Source organism: Coloeus monedula, assembly GCF_965178545.1.
Source record: "Coloeus monedula genome assembly, chromosome: 6".
Classification (NCBI taxonomy): Eukaryota; Metazoa; Chordata; class Aves; order Passeriformes; family Corvidae; genus Coloeus; species Coloeus monedula.
Window position 1 is genome coordinate 42,404,173 of NC_138786.1, and position 22,382 is coordinate 42,426,554.

General features: G+C 43.0%; 1 protein-coding gene across 1 annotated transcript; it reads left to right on the forward strand.

The window, feature by feature from the left end:
• Positions 1 to 1,564: 1,564 nt before the first annotated feature.
• On the forward strand, positions 1,565 to 21,080 carry LRRC74A (leucine rich repeat containing 74A; the record flags this gene model as incomplete). Its single annotated transcript, XM_082283469.1, is given in 11 exon segments — positions 1,565 to 1,612; positions 5,739 to 5,843; positions 7,078 to 7,153; positions 7,156 to 7,181; positions 7,893 to 7,973; positions 9,751 to 9,832; positions 17,622 to 17,675; positions 17,678 to 17,709; positions 18,747 to 18,840; positions 19,689 to 19,749; positions 21,005 to 21,080. Coding segments are annotated over 11 exon segments (735 nt in total).
• Between the last annotated feature and the right edge of the window lie 1,302 nt (positions 21,081 to 22,382).

Genomic DNA, 22,382 nt, shown 5'->3' on the forward strand with positions numbered 1-22,382 from the left:
GAGCCAGAGAAGCCAGTGTCCACAAGGGACAGAGAAGCCTGCAACTTTATTCAAGTAAAGGGAGAGTCCACTAGACCATACCCCCATAGGCTCTCTCTCAAGTTTTTGGAGGACTCAGCCTCCTTTTATCCTAAACTCTTGGCCCCATGTTGCCCTCTTCCTTTCCCCATTAGCTGAGGTACTAGGAAGGTACAGACTTCCCAAACTGCCTATTACACATTGTCCTAAAGAATAGAAGCTCAAATTATCTGGGTCCTGCAAAAAATGCAGGTTGATGTTCATGAAGACATTAAGACCCATTTTTAAGACGTTAACACCCATTTCTCCTAAAATCCCCACAGCCATTCTTCCAGAACCTGATTGGTTCTTTCAGATCAAGTCACTTGTGAAGACATTAAGACCCATTCTGCCATCAGTAATTAGCACAATGAGTGTCCACAGCTAGGATCTCAGATGATGTTATAATGTATATAAATAATAATCCTACCACTCTCTTTTTCAAATCCCTGTTTATAATAAACACCACAGACCTTAGAAGCAGGGACTTGTCTCAAATCCCACAGATGTCTCTGGCAAAGCACTGGACTGTGATCACCCGTCTCCTGTTGCAGTAAGCAATCCATCACTGGTTTCTAGTCAGAGAATGGAGGGTGTTCTCCAGAGGAAGGATCTGCAATATTAAGAGCTCATGACTGGGTCATTTAAAACCAGCCTGTTCCTTAAAAGGAAAGATCTAAGAAAAGATCTGCAGACCCAACCCACATCAGAATAATCAGACTGAAATCAGAGAGGAATGTTAGCTGGTGCTACAAACAAGCAACCAACTGTGGCCAAGTAGCCACAGTTGTTTGGCCTACACTAGAAAAATATTTACAAATTTGGCAATAAAATCAAAGCTGACAATGGTCATCTGCTTCAGGGTCAAGCCTTTCCCTGGGTTTTGTGGCATTTTGTTCTTTATCCAAATATAACCCTTCCACATTCTCTAATGACTGGACTATTTGAGAGGCCTATGTAGAACCTAGGGGAATAAAGCCACTAAAATTGTCCTATTCTTGGGGAAATGGAAGTATTTCTAAGTGTATGAATTAGTTCTGCTCAACCTTTATCAGAAAGCTTCTTCTGTTACAGTTTTGGTTTTAGTACCTTAGGAAAAGTCACAAAGTCCTCAGTAAAAAAGATGTAAAATAATAAGCACTGAACAACTTTTGGCACCAACAGTAGTTGGTGGGATGACTGAGTACTTGACTCAAGGCCCCATTAAGTGCTGACATGTTTACAAGCCACACTTTATTACTGAACATACTGGGAATTTGGCAGTAGGGAAGTCTGAGTCTGTTCCAGACTAAAAAGGTGAATACATTCTTGTCCTCATCTCATTTAAGACTGTAACTGCCACAGTCTGATTTTATCATGAAATTGTACAAACTGGAATATGAACTTAAAGGAGACAAGAACTCTTAACAGCAGCCTGCCATGACTCTGCTGGGGGGAGAGGGTGGGAGGTCCACAGCCAAAATCATAGCTGTTCTCAGTTGTTGTGAGCTGACTGGATCCCAGACCGATGGGGTTTCCAGCGCTGAAGGCCACCCTTAGGAGTCAGAAGGTGCAGGTGGGATCACATAAGGGTGATGTGGTATCACAGGGCAACCACAGGCTCTGCAGGACTTTCTCACAACACCAGGACAGCCCCTGCAAGCAAGACATAGGATTCTGCTGTTTATAAGCAGTACCAGAAGAACCCAGGTCTTACAAGTGGCACCATTCCTCCTGGAGATGTTTTAATTGATTCCAAGCAGCTGTTCCTTTATTGTGTAGGTGTGAGAAACTTACAGATCTAGGAGGCGGCTGTGAACTCTTCATTTACAGAAGAGAAAAAGCAAATGAACCTGCGACTCACTGGTGATGACACACAGAATGAGTCTGAGAAGGATCCAGGTGCAGGGTGTACTTACTAGCAAACTCACTCCAGAAATTGTCAGAAATGGCCAAAGAAAAATCAGCAGCAGCTAAGAGGGACTGCAACAGGCTGATCACCAGCTGGGAAGGCTTCTCTCCCTAGGCCAGGCAGCAAGGAGAAGAAGGGTGGCAAACAGGGATCCAGGGTACCAGTGGCCAGAGATGGGAGCTGCCATCTGGGAGCAGCTTGGAAAAAAAAAAAAAAAATCACTAGAGGACTTGCCAGTACCAGCTTCCAGGACACTCCACCCAGCTGCCCCTAATGCCCATAAGAGATGTCAGAGCTCAGCATCTTTTGAGACCAGATCCTGTTTGAGCTCTTCATTGCCCAGAAGGATAGGCAGGGCGTGAGAGCAGCAGGGTTTTCTGAACCTGCTGCTCTCAGGTTCTGCTTGTACACAGCAGAGTCAGGTGCCAGGGCTGCTCACAGCTCTTTGGCCTGACTTCCTAGCTTAGCATAACAGTTTCTCTCAAAGTTATAAACCTCCTTTGGCCTGTCACTTAGTCATTACAAGTTAATTTCTTATTTTCCTTTGTTGTTATAGATGCAATTATTTGTTAAATAATGCAATTACTGTACGGCATGGACATATGTGGGACAACTCCTCTATGCTTGTTTTTCTGTATTTAAATAGTGCATAATGCAATTTATGAAGTGCAGGAGTCACTTCTGAATCTACCTCAGAAGGCTCAATCCACATACTGTGGGACTGACTAATGTACTGGGCACATGACGCATCTCATGAGTTCTTTACATGGGATTTAGACCTATTTTTATCCTTCCTTTTGTCTTTCTCACACTGGAGTAATGCAAGTAAACCCATCATTTGACAAATAAAATCTGGCAGAAGGAAAGGGTCTTAATAAAGGAGATGCAGCTGCAGAACTGGTTGAAATGTGGTGATGTGGGTGCCAGCTGGTGAGTCTTTCCCCCACATAGAACTGAATGAACAGCAAAACTGCTCCACATCACACATCAATGCTAGGTGACACCCAGGAAGGGTACAAAATTACAGGTTAATAGCCTGAAGCTCTAAAGGGAAATAGAGAGTAAGGGAAGAAGGCAGTAAAAGCAGTGACAGGGAATGAAAAGGAAGATTCAAAGTAGAAAAAAAATATGTATTATGCTATTAGCCAGAAATTATTTTGGCAAAATAACACTTCATTATTTTTTAATGCATTTAGTCCCCGTAAAAGGAAATTTTCCAAATTCTCTTTCTTTATAACTATAAAATAAATTAGGAATTGTGGGCAAGAGAAGCTGTATCACTTCCAGTAAGTCTACTTACACTCAGTCCCAATACATGGTAGCATTCAAATGCTTTTTCTTCTGCCATGCAAGAAGAGTATACTGGAAAGCATTCCCAGAGTCTGATCACAAGGTCAGCCCCCATGCCTGGGGAATTGTGAGTCAGTTCAAGAGAGGTAGGAGCAGCTGATATCGGTTTGGCTTGCACATTTGTGGGGAAATGGGATGAAGATAAAAAAATTGCTTTGCCTGGTGGGCTGAGAAATTGAGAAAGGGGACAAAGGCAGCTTGTGAGGGAACAAGAACCTAATGTGGGAGAACTGTGAGTTCTCTGCACATGGCCTGAAGAACTTGAGGAGAGCTTTGTCCATCACTCCCAGAGGGAGCTCATCCCCACACTGGGGCCAGCACCATATGCATACAGTGTTGCAGGGACTGCAGAGCAGGAAGCAGGGATGTAGGAGTACATCCACAGCATGTTGAAGAGGGCCTTCAGTGAGAGGAATGGAAGATCTATCACATCCAGGGAGTCACATCTCTGCTAGGTTTGCATTGACAAACTGAATGTGTTTCACGGCACACCAGAATTATGTCCAAAATGGGTGAGTCTCAGGAGTCTGTGTCACTGGCTGATGCCTCAGCAGAGAAGGCAACGCAAGCTCCTGACACTGACCTAGGGGTTGAAATGGAATGATTTCTGACCATCTGCCCTCACTAGCCTTTCCTTACAGTCAGAGCTGTACTTACCGACTGGTATGTATCCAAAAAGGAGACCAAGGACATGATTCCTGCCAGAATTCTGACAGCCACATGTAATCTGGCTATTGATAAAGGTGGGGGAGGGGGATGTGAATTTCCCTTTAAGAGCTCTCCCTTTGATGTCAAACATCTTTCTTCAACTGCTTTCTACGCACCAGAACTATTTCTTTGTTCTTTAGTGTCTCCTCTAGTTGTTAATAGAGCAGGAGGAGCAGCTAGCTGAAACCAGGGATGGGACTGTGGCCCTGTTTGTGCACTCCTGGTGAAACACTGCATAGCTCTTGTGATCTGCACACCATGGGTTTGCCACAACTGTACTAGTCTTTTCTGGTGGCTCTCCTCTTATTTTCTGCCTCGTGAAGTCAGTCATCTGATTAAACAAGTCTTGCACTCATTTTTGTAACAGTAGGATTTATCCATAATTTAGGAAGAGAACTTTCTAACTTGTTATAAATGGAAGGAAAATCAAAAAACATAGTAACACAAGAACAAAGACTATTTTGTTAGAGGCTTCAGACTGAACTGGAAAATGGCTTTGTTGAGAGGGGAATTTGTCTTGAGGTTAGACCACTGAATGCATATAACAACATGGAGAAATATGAGCTCTAAGTATGGAGTTTGATGAAGGAATTCCAAATGACAGGTTTTTGTGGAAATACAGCCTCCAGCTGCACTGATATGTCTCACTGCAGCTGTGTCAACAACACCCAATGGCCAAGATGAAAATGCTGGGATTCTTTCTGCTGGTTGTAAGCCAGAATGTTCTGAGCTGCCCTACCTCTGCTGGCAATATCAGCTGCATGCTTCAATTAAGATTATAAAAAAAAAAAAAAAAAAAAAAAAACAAGTTTTTGCCTGATGTCAAAAGTTCTCAATTACACCAAAAAAGGTTCAATCACATTGCAGACTGGTGAGAAGCTGCAGCAAGTCACAGGATGTCAAATGGATAAGCAAGGAGGACACATTTACTCCTGGAAGTCTGGGATAAAGGGATGGGGAGAACCAGGGGATGATAATGCATAAGGAGTAAAACTGTACTGCTGTTGCATAGTGTTACTTAATTTTATTAAGTAGCTTAATTTACTTAATAGAGGGGGGGGGACACTTAATGCACCACTCATCAATATACTTTTTCTCTGCAGAGCCTGAGAAGGCCTTCACAGACATTATGGGCACAGAGCCCATGTACTCGGAAGCATGCAGGCTGATGGAAATGGTGCCTTGTCTGTCAGGTTACAATGTAAGATGTAACCAGAAGTATGTATTCTATCACCATCTGTTAAAACCAGGTGGGGCAGTGTTCTTTATCTCTTCCATGACACATCCCTGATAACTCCCTCTGGGGGGTATCTTCTGTTAATGGGCCATCCACCCTCACTGCATGACTCATAAAATTACATTATCCCAATGTGAGATGCTCCGCCCAGAGGGGGGAACCAAGCATTCCTGCCTGGGTATAATCTGAGGTTTGGGACACCACACTCGGCCCTTACCTACTGGGTTCCCAGAGGAGAAGAGCTACATAACCACTACTGGGGCCTTAGAGGAAGACCAGACCCTTCTACAGGATCACCCCTTCAACAGAACCACATCTATCACTTCAGGAGGACTGCAGCCACCACCTAATCGGACTGGTACCGCCACCCTGCCAGACAGGGTGTCAGGTTGTATTCTGACTGTCAGTGCTTCTGTACTACTGCATTTATTTTTAATTTTCCTATTAAATTGTAGTTCTGATTTTGAGTCTTTCACTGGTTTGCTTTCAAACTAGTACACTGTCTCACACTTTATTCAAAATTTGGCCAAGCCTTACATAAATCAGAACCACCATGATCTAGGACATAAAGGTATCAAAGACATTGTTAGTGCTATGGTGGTGAGTAGCCAGTAACAATGGGGGCAGTGTTTTCAAGAATAACAGGAATTTGAGGCCTCTCCCAGGCCTGAAAGTCATCAAGGAGTATAGTGTGGTAGAAAAAAACATAGGAACTCTGAGCATCCCTAATGTTTCTCATCCTCTGCACATGAAAGTTTTGTGTGGCAACTGATGTCCTTTCATGGAGTTACCCCCAAAAGCAACTGATGCTCTTCCATGGGACACAAGCCCTCAGTGCTTCTAACCCCTACAGGGCCACAGATAGGACTGAAGGGACTCATATCCCACTCTGGGTTCTGCATAGGAAGGTGCTACATTCACCAATGGACAGGCCCAAGATGCCTGAATTGAAGCTCAGAGCTGATCCTGGGTCTCCAGGCTGGCACAAAGCAACAGAAAGTCCAACCCAGTCAAAATCAGTCCAGGAAAACATCCCTTTTGTATACCAATTCCCAGTGCCATGGCTCTGTCACATCCCCTGATCACTGGCCTGCTCAAGACCTGAAATGCTTCCTGAAGTTTGGAGGAAATAGCCAGTGTCTGAACATTGAACTAAGGAAACTATCCTCCTTGTTAATTTTGCAGTAATTTTTTGTATGTCTCTGTTTACCTTTCTGTCTTCCCAGTCTGCCTCTGTGTCCTTTTTGGAGCAGTTCCCACTTTGCCCGGTCAGCTCTGGACGCAGCAGGCTGCGGGGGCCAGCCTCCGGAATCCGGGAGACCAGAGGTCTGGCTCGTGGGTCCTTCCACAGGACCGCGGCAATAGAGGCAGGTGGTGGAAGAAGGAGGCAGGCTCAATTGTGGATGAAATCTGGAAGGTTTATTGTGTCTCCGAACAGGGGACCTCGCCTCCCGGGGGTGTCCAGCAATGAGCAACCCTGAACGCGCCTGCCAGGGGTTTTATGGGGGGATGGCGACAGGGGAGGGATGACAACGGCATCGAATCAGGGAAGGAGAAGGATGGGTCTGCGGGATGAGGGACACACAAGGGAACCTATCTTGGGAAAGGAAGGGAGGGATCCTCCCCCCAAGACCAATCACTCGACGCCCCCGCCAGAACTTTCTAGAAGCTTGGGAGGGGTGCCAGAGCGATTGGCAGGGGTCTGGGAGGAGACAAATAGAGAAAGCAGGGTTATGAACACGAAACCAGGAGGGTATAAACTGGGATGGTACAGTAACACGAAACCCAAAGGGGAGACCCGGACTGAACCAAACAAGACACACTCCCATACCAGTCCACCACAACCATTACACAATTAGAATTGGAAGACAACTGCATTTTGGTAGAAGGAGCCATGTGCATAGCAGAGATGTGAGAGAATCATCCCTTCAAGAACTAGTACACAATCTGACATTGTTTGCAGTCAAAATTATTGCTCATCAAGTTCAAGCATCTGAAAGAAAACCAATTTTAACCAAATAACTGTTGTTCCCAGGCAAAAACATTCACATTCTGAAAGTCATGATATTTTCTGCTGCACAACTTTTAAAATGTACAAGCTTCTGAAAAGCAGAAGTGTGCATATAGTGGCGGTCTGGTGACTCTGGAACTGTTATCTTCATTAGCAGATGTGACAGTAATTACCACAACTAGGTCATCCCAGTTTATGCTTAGCCAACAGAAAACATGTTTTGGTCAGGAAATTCCATTCTCCAATATGACATGGAGAAACTTTTCTAACCAGATTAAGGGAATAATGCAAAATGTTCAGATATGAACTGGTGCAAATGTTCCTTCAATTTGAAATTGGGATATACAAAAAGCATTTTGATAGGCCATGGGATCTGAAAGAAAAGATTCTTGGCCAAAGGCCTCTTTGTTTACTGAAGACAAAGATCTATGTGAAACTGATGTCTCTAGGGCTTTATTTGTGTTAGGAAGGATACAGGGTTAAATACACCTATAACCTACACATTAATTACTGTCTGGATAACATTTCTCATATTGCTCATCTTGCATTATTCCCTTGGTATCTTGGGCATTAAGAAGACAGTAAAACCAGTACATTCTTTGGACTCATCCTTCTTATACTCCCTTCTTTTCTTCCAAAACATCTCTAATGAGCACCTAGACATATCAGGAGCTGAAACCATTGCCAGTTTGCTTTTGGATAATGTGTCCTACCTCAATGTTTTTCAGCTCTTGGGGGGCTGTATGCACACAAACACTGATGGCAGTAGAAGATAAGTAACGTGTTTCATTTCAGCCTCTCACCCTGAAAATATTACTCAGACCATGAGCAAAATCAATCTCTCAGCTATGTCTCTGATGGGAACCCAGAGTAACAGTGGAAATCTAGACTTAAAGTGATGTGATTAAATATTTGGCCTGCTCAATTTCCAGCATGTCTGAAAACCAGTCCTTCAAGAGAAACTTAGCTAATTTCTGGAGCATCTCCCACATCTTTGGGTAATTCCACTCCATGGAGCAAAGTAGAATAGTTACTAACTTCCCTATTGGGTCTGGCTGAGATGGAATTAATTTTCCCTATGGCAGCCCTCATAGTCCTGTGATTTGTATTGGTAGATAGAAAGGTGTTGACAAACACAGCAAAGTTTTGGCTCCCAAATCATCAAGCACTGTCTCTCCAATATTGCCCGTCACCATTAGGCAATGGTGGGCAAGATCTTGGGATGGAACATAGCCAGGACAGCTGATCCAACCTGACCAAAGGGATATTCCATACCATACATCTCCTCAGCAATAAAAGCTACTAGAAAAGCTGTGGGTAGAGGGAAAGGACGATGGGAAGCGGCAGCACATTTGTTGTTACAATGTTTGTCTTCTGGTCCACTATGTGTATACACCACTATACAACACCGTGTATGGAAGCCCGACTTTCTGGGAAGTGGCTGGACATCATCTGGTAATGGGAAATAGAGAATAAATATTTTCTTTTCCTTTGCTCTAGTGTGTGACCTTTTCTTTTGCCTTATTAAACTTTCTCTTGACTCAAAAGGGCTTTTTCTATGTTATTTTCTCCCCTGTTCTGCTGAGGAGGGGAGTGACAGGCTTGGTGTGCACCTGGTGTACAACCAAGGTCAACCTACCACAACTTCTTGCAGCCAGATAAGGACTGTGATGGACCGGAGGTTCTACCTAAAAGCACAGCTTTGTGCAGACCCCAGCACAGCACCAAGAGAGAGATCAGTGCATTGTTAACATACTTTTCTTCCCCAGGAAACAACTTTGGAGAAGAGACTGCACCATACTTTGCTGAGGCATTAATAGTGAGTTACCTGAAATCCAAGGTCATTTGCAGCCCTCACTTGGCATGATTTCACTTGGCAATGCCCACATTATTTCCTGGCATAATTCTGCTAAGTGCTTAGTTCAGAAATAAGAGAGGCTGAGAGGACACAGTGCTGTATGAACTACACCAACATTTTTTCAGGACAGCTGTGTGTGTCTGGCTGAGAAACAAACCTTCAGAACTGTGTAAGAGAACACAACTTCATAAAAGTTTGCAATTCTCCAGTAAATATTTTTACTGGAGAGGCTTGACTTCTCTGGATAGTTCCTGTCTCAAAGTCTCTTAATCATTTGGTACTTTCAGAAGCTGCCCTGAAGCAAGAGCTCTTGGTCAAGGGACAATGGTGGGAGTGGAACAGAGACAAGAACAGAATTGCAAGATGTGTTGCAGGCAAGACATGAGCTGTATGAGAGAAGTTTGCGTAACACAAAGTCCTAGTGCTTTTGCTGTTTCAGGAAGATTATCACTGTGATGTTCTATGCCTGTTTGAGGACACACAGTGCCACAATCTCTGGGCTGCTGATGTCCCATGCACTGAAAATTTCAGTGTGTCTGATATCCCTCTTTTTCATCCTCACTTCGGAACCTTGGTATGGCATCTGGCTGCAGCTGGCTGGAAGATCACATTCCCTCTGCACACTTGTCTCTCTGTAGGGCAATTACCAAAGGAAGGAGCTGAACCTCAGCCACAAGGAGTTCTCTGAGAAAGGCGGACAGCTCCTGGGACAGAAGCTCAGTAACTTACTACTTTTGCAAAGCCAGGATGTCATGGTTTAGGAACAGCACAAAAAATGTTCTAGTTTAAAATACAGTGTGAAAATTAAATTCTTTAACCTGCTTCCTTCTAATAATGGAGAAAACACTAGGAGAGGCTACAAGATACAACCACTATTTATTGAAAAATAGTAATAACCACAACAACATTAATAAAAGAGTATATAAAAGAGAGAGTATTTTACCCACCAAATAAAGAAAGACACTTTGCAAAGACAGTGCCCGGCATGGTTAACTTTCCAGTTAACCAGCCTGAAAAACAACAGAAAAACAGGGACAAGACAAAAGCTGGTGGGACCTGAGAGGGTTCTGAAACAGGCTGGGGACTCTTTTCCTGGGCCTGACCTTGTGGGAGCAGGACTGGAATGCTCTGGCTGCAGCTTGGGCTATGGCTGCAGCTCCAGCTGCAGTTATTGTGGCTGCAGCTTGGGGTCCACATGGCTCAGCTGGGCTCCACTCCACGTGGCCACTGCTCTCTCCCTTTTTTCTTTTTTTTTTCCTTTTCTCAGAGCAGCATCTCAGGTTCACCAGCTCTAACCTACAGAACCAAACCAAAAAAACTTCAGCTCAGAGAAAGGGGAAAGGCACCACTGGTGGCAGAGAGAGGCTAGCTCCACCAGGCTGACCCCTGAGCCCAAGCCCAGCAAAAGATGGTGACCCTTCCACTTCCAGCTCCAGCTGCCTGTTGCTGAACCCACACCCCTGCCATGATGTGGGTGGTATGGAATTAAATAGTGCTAGAAACTCCACCACTTTTCTCTATGACCATGACAAAAACCACAGCCTCTTCACTGAGAAAGAAAAAAGCAGAGATTATGGGTTGAGATAGGAACTATTTACTGGAAACAGCAATGAGATAAGAAAATGAACAGTAACAGCAACAATATTAATAACAAAATTATACAAGAAGAGGATGATTTACATGCAAAGAATGCTCACCAACTGACTCAACATAGCACGACCTCAAGACACAGAATGATGGACTCTCTGGGCCCCTGCTTTTCCTGGCCTGCAAGTCACGCCCACCTTCCTCTGGGACGTGAGAGTCCTGTACTTCCACCCCTGGCAGTGACATGAGGTGGTGAGAATAAAAACCTAGACGTGCCTTTTGCTGCCTGTTCTGAGCTTCCCCTCCCAAAGACACTTGCCTCTGCCATGTGCTGTGAACCCCTTTGTTCTAAGCTCGGGCAAAACCAAATGTAACTCAAACTCTTTTAGCAGTGTCTGATTGGCCGGTCACCTCGGGTCCGCCCCCAGTCCTCCCCTTTCCCCTTCTCCACATAAAAGAGAAGATCAAGGAAGGCCCCGCCTCTTTTGGCTCGGCCACCCTTTCTGCGAACATGTCTTGTCGTCTGTTTCTTTTGAAAGCTTCTAACTGTGGGAAATTGAGCGCATGCCCACGTGGGTCCAGGCTCTGCCCCCTCATGGCTACTGCAAAAAAATTAACTTTGTTGTGGCCAAAAGCCAGGACACAGGAGTACAGGCACTGGGGAGCTGGATAGTGTCAGCACAGTGAACATGTATTTCCTTCTCTAGCAAAAGTGCCCCATGACCTGGTAGGTAGTACAAAAAACAGGGCGCCCAGATCCAGAGCTTTCTAGCTGGCTCATAGGCTCACCCTCATCGTAGGTGACTCTAGCAGCTGTGAATCATGTATGGGAACACACATGCAGCATGAGAAACCACAGTAACAGAGCAGTCTGTCAGAGAGGAGGAGGCTGAAAGAGAAGAACCCCAGTGCATATAAAGCAGAAAATTGCACTCTACTAAAATTTCACAGGATCAGAACTGTTGTTTGTTTTAAGCTTTGGATTGCAAAGTTCAGGAGCTGTTCCAGTTTTTCTTAAGTAGCCCAAACCTAATGGTTTTAGCCATTGCACAGTAAGAAGCAAGACTAGGAAGGCACAGACTAGGGAAGGAACAAAACTAAGCTGCCTAATCTGCCTATTCAGACAAAGTGAGAACCCAAGTGTGCTAGTAGTCCTTCAGAGGAAAAACAAACAAAACAACTAGTATTTCAATAATCTCAGGTGCTGTTACTACACTGTGAAAGACTGGCATGAATATCTGAATGTCCTTCTTCCCTCAGTATGTTCAACACACATGCTACCATAATGGCCATAAGCATGTGCTGTGAGCATCCAGTGTTCCTTGAGCATCTCAGTAACATAATGCCTTCTGTTTCATTAATGCCTTCCTTCTCCTAGTTCAGTATTTCCACTGATATGTTATCTCTTTCTAATAAAACTCTATATTTTTAAAATATGGAACAATTAAAACTGAAGCAAGTGCAAGTCAACATGCCCCTGCCTTGAAAAAGCCTGCAGGCAACACAGAGATCAGTACTAAAACTTTTGATCTTCCTAGTCCAAAAAAATGCCTCTCCAAAATTCAAGGTTTTACGTCTCTTCTCTCCTTCCAGCTCACTTGAAGCAGGAGCAGCAGAGATTACTGCAGAATCTGTTTCTTTCTGTTTTGTTTCTTAAAGGAATATTTTTAAGTCAGCTAAATTCACCATCTGCCTCCATCCAACCTTCCATACATGGAAAATTTGGATGAGAAATTCTCTCTGAGAATGCGAAGCAAGTGTTGGCAGCAAGTCCTATCTCTCCCAGTGTCACAGCAGACACAAATGAATTCACACATACCCTGCTCTAAGTAGAGCTTACACCTTGAGGTGTGTGATGCATGTGAATTGGCATTGGCACATGTACAGCTGGGCAAAGCTATCAGATGAAGCTGAATTCCTCTCCTCTGCTAATCAAACATAAGCAGGGTGAGTCTTAATATTTTAGATGTGACAAGGAGAATCTGGCCATTTTTCATAGTGAGAAAAACAGACAGTGTCTATTTATAAAAGAAATCCTCCCTCTCTCTACCTTCCTCCTTCACAATGTAAATGATTTGCTAAGAATTTATTCAAGCACAGGATAAACTGTCATTGCCAAAACAGGGCAATGCCACAGCACTACCTAAAATAGAGGAGTATTACCAAGTCCTGGAAAAAGAAAGCCAAAACTGTCTTCTAGTAAGATAGGGATCAATAATCCCTGAAAGGGCAAAACTGAATCACCAGCGAAAATGCCTCCAGAGATAAGGATTGAGAGCTAATGCATCTTCTTAATCCAAGACCAGACTCTAGGAATTCAGCTCAGAAAAGTCAGCTTGCTTGCAAGCTGCATTCTCAGCTAGATCTAACATCACCATCCTGAAAGCCTGCAAATGACACTATGGTGGTTGAGGGGCATCTTTAAAGCTATTAATGTAGGCCTGTCTCTGGACCCCTCTGTCTTTGTAAATCACTGCAACCATACCAGTCTTTGGGACTGCTATTTCAGATTATGTAAATAAATGTGTCTGCATGCCTTGTTCTTAACCTGGCTTGAGGTAAAGTCACTAGCTCACCCAGAGGCATTCCTCTCTCTCTGTAGCCACTCACATTGTCTTAGGAGCTGATAGCACGAAGGACCTAAACGAGGACATGTCTTCTGCTTGCCCAGGCTAACAAAGAAACTTTCTTTCTAATCATGGGAATGGGGACTGCACATGAGGTCCAAGGAGGGGGAGAGATGATGTTCATGCACTAAGAGAGGCACATGGCAATGCCAACCCTCTAACGCCAGACAGCCAGACTTGGTAGCAGGCTGAAAGTAGAGGACCAGCCTGGGCTCTGATCTGCTGTGCTGCGAAGAGGAGCCAAGAGAATGGGAAATGTCCCGAGGGGCACAACCCCAGCCAGAGAAGCCTTACTAGCAAGTACACATTCAAATGCAGCCCACTGCATCAGCCTTTCCCCGTCACATGACTGAATATGATCCACATCACATCCTTCTGTATGACAGATGTAAGGGACCAGATACGTGGAATTTCACACTAAGAGGCAGAGAGAAACTGAGAAGGTAACTCCACTTGGAAGCTTGCAGACCTCTGTGGGACAGAGACAAGATATGGTGAGATAACAGACAAGCCCATTGAAAGGGACCGCAGTTTTTCCACGTGCCTGCTGAAGAATGGGAAAAAAGGGTCATCCTTGAGGTTACAGTAGGCCTTCTGCTAGACATGACATCCTCATTCTCACCATATCTGGATCTAGGTCTCTTCTTTTACAGATGGCCAGTAATCTCCTGACCACAGAAGATGCCACTGCACTAGTCACAACCATCAGAAAAAACAGATCTCCCTCCAAATTCAAGACTCCAGGACCATACACTATGCATTTTTAGGAAGTGGGTGGATCACAGAGCTGCCCCTTTCCAAGACTGTTTTGCCACTTGCTGTTTGTTTCATTTATTGCATAGTCATTAATAAAAAAAAGTTAGTACTTGACAACCCTTCCAGGAGCCATGAAGAATTTGGCTTTGGTCTAGCTCTGGAGAGGTGCTTGTATTTTACCACATTTCACTCCCTTCCATTTTGTAACAGCAGAACTAGAACAAGGAGTGAATTACCACTGGAGGACAAATTCTGTTCATCCCCTGAGCTGTCTTTCTCCAGGGTAACCTAAGATGCTAGATACTGTGAAGTACTTTGATATTCTGTCAGTATGTCTGAGGAATAGAAGATGGATGCTTCAGGGCATTGAAAGCAAGGCAGTTCTGTTAAAAAAAAAATCCAAATCAAACATTAAAGGGCTGGTAGAAAGGAAAAAGAAACCAAAGAGACCAAATCTTAGTATACTCTGTAGCAAGGTGGGAGCATGACACATACTGTTGTTACCTCATGCGCTGCCTCTATTGCTTCTGACATTGGAGACTGAGAAATGTTCCTAAGCTCCTGAGTAAGAGCAGGGGTTGCATTGAAGATCAAACTTGGGGAGAGACCTGGGTATATATTAATCCAATCCTGGCCTTCCCATCCATCCACTGGTTCTTCATGGGAGCAGTTACAGAAGGTGTTAGGGGCCTCAGGGCCCTCCATCCACGTTTGGGAGCACGATGATGAAAGAGCATTTTCACAAAAATTACATTTGGGACTTGGAACGTAAATATTATGTTCACACTTGAAATAAGCTAAAAATAAAGCTTATGGGCAGTTTTGGATACTCATGTAATGGGTTGTATCTAAGTTACATCTGCATGTGTTTCTTAGTTACTATATTAAATAAAGAAACTAAAAATAAGCAGAATAAATAATATTCATCCATAGTCTTTCCTGAGAGTATCAAGTACTTTCAGCAGAGATCATCTGAAGAACAGGCATTCCCCTAGTGTGAAGATTTTTTCCTGCATAAATTAAGATCAAAGAGAATTATTTTCCAAGTCTGCAAGGAGTCAGGCCTCATTCTTCAAAGGAAAACTAAAACAGGCTGTATGGGTGTAAAGAACTGCATTACAGTAGATGTGGTCCTGCTAGTTTTATTACTAATAACCTAAACAATTAATAAAATTGGAAAGAATAATAAATTTTAGCTAAATTCTAAGACATTAAAAGAGATTATTGAAATGCATTTATTTAATAGGAAACACTTCAGAAACTTCAAGGCAAGGAGTTAATCTTCAACCTAAATCTCACTATGAATCTGCTTTTTAGGGTTAATAATTGTTCTCTTCACCTCACCCTTGAAAAAGTCTAAATTACCTGGCATTTCACAAGATAAATGGTCAATGGCATAAATTTACAATGACATTTCTGTATCCGAATCAAATGCTTGTAGATAATCATCTCATCTGTCTGACAGATTTCATTCCACCCGTGATGTAGGAAGTCTTGCATTTCAGTTCTGAGTAATTGTAAATATACAGTGCCAAAGACCTTATATTGTCTTAAATCTTTGAGAAATTGGTAAAGGTGTTAATCCTTAATAGGAAACTTAAGGAAAGACATAAACAAAAGCCTCTTTTGCCCCTTTTCTCAGTGATGCATGCTTATCTCCACTTTTAAAGAATGAATAATTAGTGTGTCTATAAGAGGAATTTGGAATATGGATCATATCTAGAAACCTTTACATGGGTTTGACAGTACTAGCAATGGTGAAGCAACAGAAAGGCACATTTTTAGCAACAGCTTATTCCTTCTGACAACATTTCTAAGCATTACTGTTCCCCACATTCTTTTTACAATCTACTCTTTATAGGATTCCAACTTGCAGATACTGGCAATCAAACACTTTCACAAATCATGAATCAAAGTAGCCAGCACAGGCTCATCTTCAGCATCACGGTACAAAAGAAATTACTGTTGCCTTTCAGCTGCTTGCATGTTGTTTTTCTGGACTGGACTGACTATGTCAAACATGCAGAAATGCCCAAGCTGGCTCCCTCCAGGTGCTGCCCGACCTCAGCACAGTTTGTTAGGCCAGACATGGTGCTTTGGCTATGCTGCTCCTGAGGCTGCACTGGCAGTCCCCCAGCTTTGCCAGGGGGTCAAACCAGGCTGGCAACCCTGGGGAAAGCCAGCAGCCTTAAAGCCAGGTCAAGCTTTCCTGTGCTGCATTCCCAGGACTAGGTCACTCTGCTACTGTCCATAGTGCAAGGATGTCTGAATGGCTTCTCCAGAGAGCCACTCTGCATCCATCAGACCCTTGGTGCTGAATGAAAGTTAATAAACCCAGCTGGACCCAGACTAGTTCAAGACTGGGCTTGAGTAGTAACAGCCAAGAGCTCCCTGCACAGTAGATGATAAGCTTCTAGATGGATCTACAGAACAGTGGATCTTAAGTTTCAAAAAAAAAGCTGTAAGAATGCATTGATAAACTTTATAAATAAACTTTAGGGAAAAATACAGTGCTTGAACCTCTAACAATGACAGAAACAAAAGCTTTCATGAATTTCCTGAGCTGCCTTGAAACTTTCAACAGTTAAGTATATAACTAACATAATACATGAACAATTCCCCTGTCATCGTGGGTATGAACAAAATCATAGTCACATCTTTCAGAGATCAATCAAGGCAAAGTAAAATTTGTCATAATTTAAATTTAGAAGAATAATTTACAGTGACATCACTAATATTCGCATTGATAGCTTACTTTCTAATATTCCAAACCCCTGAATCAAGACACTGTGCTGCTGCCCATTCAGTAAATGTTAAAACATAAAACATGAACTCTGAAATGCTGAGCTGTCACTACCCTGTTTGAAATTCTTAGGAAAAAACAAATGTTGGGCCTTCTTCTGCTGACTGGAACTTCTTCTTAGGGTTACACAATGAAGCAGAGCTTTGCCAGAAGTTCTTTTCATCCGGAGACACCCAGCCCCTTCCCAGAGAGGATCATCTTTCTTGTCTGGGCTATAAAGCTCCATTTCTGGAGATATTAATCCTTTAAGGTCTTGGGTGATTTTTATTTTTAATTTTTTCAGAACTCTGTGGCACAATGTGGCCATTAACTGTTCAACTTGCAGTCTGCAAGTCCTAACAGAACGGAGAGGAGACCCATCTGGAACTGTCTCAGGGATGAACATGAATCACTTGAAACGCCAAAAATAAGAGATCTTTAGTGTAGACATTTACTAATGAACACCTACCTTGCATTAAGCTAATTTCTATACAAATTAGTAGATCTCTTTCTATCTCAGACATGGAAAAAGAGAATGATGAACACTTATTTATGGTTTGGTCTCCAGGGGTTTCCTGAAAATGAAGAGCAGAGATAGCAGAAGGCACCAACCTTAGGAGAGAATGGCTAATGTATTTAAGAACACAAGAAAGGCTTTGTTGTTCTCTGGGCATCCACACTGACTGCACTTTCTTTGCCCTCTGTACCACAATGAGTTGAACTTTTACCAAGTTGTGGGATTTGGCATGTTAAATGCATCCTGAATTAGATGTCATCTACAGTGAGGTCAAAGGCTGTATCAGCAAGATCCCCAACAGCATCCAAATCCCATGGAAGTGATTCAGGTGAGCTACTGAATTTGTGTCCTTAGCTCCCTGTACACAGTACATATGCTCCAGACACTTGGAGGGATGGAGGTTCAAAGGGGTAAGTTTTCTTCCAAGTGAGAAATTCAGCCAAGTTCCTTCAGAAAAGTAAATGCACAAATAGAGTCACAATGTTCACACATCTCAGTACACACAGACTGACTAAGCAAAGCCTTTGATCTTCTGGAGAAGCTGCTACCTCGGGATCTTAGAGCACTGAGGAGAAAAAATGGAATGTGAATAGGTATTTGCTCACTGTGTAAAACAAACTGATTGATTTCAGGTCTGATCCAAATGAATGTCCATCCTCATCACAAGCCCATCCCAATAGGTGACTGTCATAGAACCTTTCACTGACAGCTTTGCTTTAGCATCAAAATTAAAGTGCTTCATAAAGGTAGGACATGGTATTGCAAAGGATACAGTATTTACTGTCTGAAATAGACATTACTCAGCTTTTCTAGGTCTGCAGTTTCCATGGATAGCAGCAGATGGTGCTGTCCTCCTTGCTGGAAGCCAACGCAAGAACTTGAGCATTGCTGAGCTAAATAACACTTTTGCACTACCAGCTCCACTGTGTTTCTTAACTGCTGTGCAGATTTTCAGCTTAATTGGGTGAGACTTAGCTGTGGATAAGGTTTCAGATGAACTTAAGCAAAGGCTTGGGCTGTTAGCTCGCATCAAACAATGCTGCTGTGCTTCACAGCTAGTGACACTTGTACTACCACGCTTTGCAGTTTTTAATAGCCATTATGGTATTCAGCGTATCCTCATTCAAACAGAAGCAAAATTCAAAGAGTAACTAAAGTGATCAGAGATCTGGGGGACAGAACTGTCTGGATTAAACAGCCTAGCCAAGCAGTGGCTGCTGGGATGAGGACCAAATAACCATATGCAATTGTAAGAAAAAGAAAGTCAGGTTTACTACTGAGTCTTGTTTCAAGGCAGAGGGAGAAGGAGATATAACTGAGAAGAATGGAATTAACCTGAACAAAAGGTCTTTGTTCTGACAAAAGGCTGACTGCACAAGGAGTCAAGAACTCATATCTCTCAGTGATGGGCTGAATAAAAGCAGGACAGATGGAAGAATGAGAGGAGAGCTGGAGGCAGGTATCAGTGGCTGTTTCATGGTCATGCCTGTGTTTTATCTCTGCTTCCAATAGAACTCTTTGAAACAGCACAACCAACAACTCTGAGAACTTTTTTAGGAATATTGATAAGGATGGAAACATAAAGATTTCTGTGGCAGCCTTCTGGAAAGCCCTGATGCAGGTGTGCCTCTGAAAGCATGGCCAGAATGCTCTTCAGGTAGGGTACTGCTCTAGGGAAATCTCTGCTGCAGCACAGCTACCAGCCAGCTTTGCTGGCAACATGATGATGCTACTGGGTCCCTTCCAACTCGGACTATTCTGTGATTCTGTGACTGTTCAGGCTAAAAGGCTAAATTCACTCACAGCAAAAGTTGAGCCTAGAATGAGACCAACAGAAATACCATGACACCCAATAAATACTGCAGATGGCATCAAGGATAATGGACCAACTTTAGAATATCACAGACATCCACTGGTTGTATAGGATATACAGGATCTTGATAGACTCTTATGTCTTGCTGCTACAAGAAAGTAAAAAATAGACATCTAAACCCTCACCTGTACAATGGAGTAGACAGTTGTCTACCTGCCAAAACCACTGTGGTGCTTGGGATCAGTAGCAATAGCCAATGATATTCTTCTACAAAAAACAAAACAAAACAAAAGGTTTAAATTGCCTCCCCACCACCATTCTGGATTTTTTTCTGTCTCTCTTCCTTCATGCACCAGGCCATCTGCTCACCTATTAAAAGACAGCCAGGCCCCACTTGGATATGGAGGATTTTTCTGCTTATAATTACGCAGGTAATTAGCACTTCTAGCACTAGCACTTCTTCTCTTACCAACAAAGCATCCCACTGAACTGAGTCCACAATGGTGAACTAGTGCACAATCTAGACCAGAATCAGACAGCAATTGTGGATTACAGGTGAGTGACTCCTGGTCCATCTTTCTTTTTTTAATTTCACTCAATACCAAATAAACATAACCTTATTCATCTTAGGATGTGAAGGGACATATGTTTTTGACCAGTCCATGACTTACCTAAGTAAAAGGTAGATGAAAAAACTCGTCGTATGCTTAGAAGTTCTGTTGAATCAAACTACAAGTCTTATTTTTCTATTGGATAAACTTGCCGTGAGAATCCTGCAGGAATCTCAGAGCTGAATGGCATTTTCATCCATTCTAAGCCTAAGATGAGAAGCATCAGCTCAACACTGTCCCCCCTGAAGCCAGAGTAAGATTTGCAAAGACAGCATATCTGTGCTGTCAGAACTTTTCCTCTGTCCTCAGGGACTTTTGGTTTTTTTCCTTCTCTCTGATTTCTCTTCTTAAGAGACCTACTTTTCCCTGGAAACCCACTTTCAAACTACAGAACTTCTCATTCTCTTGAAAATGCCTCTTCCTTAGTGCCTGTAGCAATCATGTCCAAGTTCTGAGAGCCTGAGCATTCAGCAGCAAACTCCTAAGAGGCTGTCAGTCGCTGCAGGCTAAACTGCTTGTCATTGGTCCCAAAAGTCCCCCTAGATTTTCAGTCAGTTCTGACATGTGACTCATCAGCTGAAAGCCCTGTTAATCATGCCCAAATATTCCCATCCCTCTGCACATACTAATGGGTTTAAATATATGCTGTAGTCTAGTTTTCAAGCTAGAAGCAATGGGTCCGTTTTGCTCTTAGCCTCCTAATGTTTTCAGAGAGAAGCAAATTACTTTGTTGGGTCCAGTCTTTATTCCTTCACATATATCAGTGCCATACTAAAAGCATCCCTGCTCAGATGCTAGATGTGCTTTAACCTGGTTAATCTTGAGTCAGAGGTTACATGGGGTTCCCAAGTACTTCAGGCACAACTTACAAAATGGTGGTTAAGCAGTAAGCAGATGAAACTGTTGAAACCCAGTGGCCAGCAAAGACTTAATCTGATGTCATTAATGTGACAGAGTTGATATAAGGGGAAAAATAGATACAGATATGTACCCCTTATCCAGCTCCTTGATGCATTTTAGCACTGTAGCATGTGTGAAATGGTAATATTCACCTTGCAGACAAGAGTCAGAAGAGTTGTGACCTTTGCTGTCCTTACTGTTCCTACCTCAGGCTGTTTCCTCAAGATCCTCTCAGCAGCTTTAAGAACAGAGAAGGTTCACTTTACTAGATTAATACTGGCTCACTTCTTTTCAGTCAGTCACTTGAAAGAGCAGGAGCGAGCACAGAAGCCTGTGGAAGGCAAAATTGAGGAGGAAGAGAGGGAAGTGCCATAAAAATGAAGCAAGGAGGCAGGTCAGACAATGCAAGATTGTAAGAGCACCACTGAAAGAAAGCTCAGAGTGGCTCTGGGCTTGGGGAGGCCCAACACTGGGGAGCTCTGATAGTCTAAGTTATTGAATGTAAAAATGAAGCTGATGTTCCATTGCACAGCAGGTTCCTATACAGTCTGGTCTTTTTCTGTTAAGGAAAGATTGGTCCTTTGAAGCTGGTTACCAAATCTGTCTTGCTCTGTATGCTGACAGTGATGAACTTACTTGCAAAGATGAAGGCAAAAGGTGGGAATTGGGAAACTAAAACGCTCATACATTGTTATTACCTCCTTTTGAGGTAAAGCACATGGACAAAGACTGAGGTAAGGGCCCTGCAGTCATCCCCTGCCACCTTGGCAGATCTGACAGAGGGACCTTTGCAAGAGAAAAAAAATAAATTCATGAGAAACTACAGCTCACATTGCTTAAAAAGTTATGGGTGATAGAAATTGTCTTTAATACCTCCATGGGAAAAATATGCTAGAAAGATGGAAGACATAACAGATTTTAAATGGCTTAGATACTGTACTTTTTTTAAACCAACAATAAAAAATACATTTTAACAGTTCTTAAGAAGGAATTAAAGCCTTGAATATATTAGTAATTATTAAAAAATAGAATCTAGAAAAGGTTAATATGTACAGGAAGTATATTTTGCCATGTGAACAACTGCCAACATAGACTTTACACCAAAAATCTTGAAGAACTAGGAAAAGTTGGCCACTTTGGGAAGATCAGCCTTCAGTGGAAAAGAAAAGAAGCTAGTTGCAACTTGGTATCTCTTTCCGAATGGAATTCCCATGTAGAAAAAAATCTTTGAAATATCTTGAAACCTTTGATAGAGTTCAGGTGGCTCCAGTGCCTCATCAGAGGTCAAGATGACTGTGGGCATGATGGCATTGGTAATGTCTGCTCAGTAGCCACCTTCAGAAGGCTTCATCTCATTACCCCAGCAGGGCTGTGTCCTCTGATGCCTGTGAGACTCTTCCAGAATTGACTTGTGATTGCAGTCAGCGCCCTCTTCACCTATGGAATATGTGGGGGCTTGAGATGAAGAATCAGAGCAGCATTTGAAATGCTGGCCAGTTTGCACATGCAGGGGTATAAGACTGTAGGGTTTTCTGTTCTTTTCCTAATCCTTCCTGAAAAGTCAGTAGTGTTTCTTGACTATTGCTAAACACTGAGGTACATTTTCATAGAAGCTGTTGTGGTTTAACCCCAGCTAGCAATCAAGCCCCAAGCAGCAACTTGCTCACTCCCCCACTA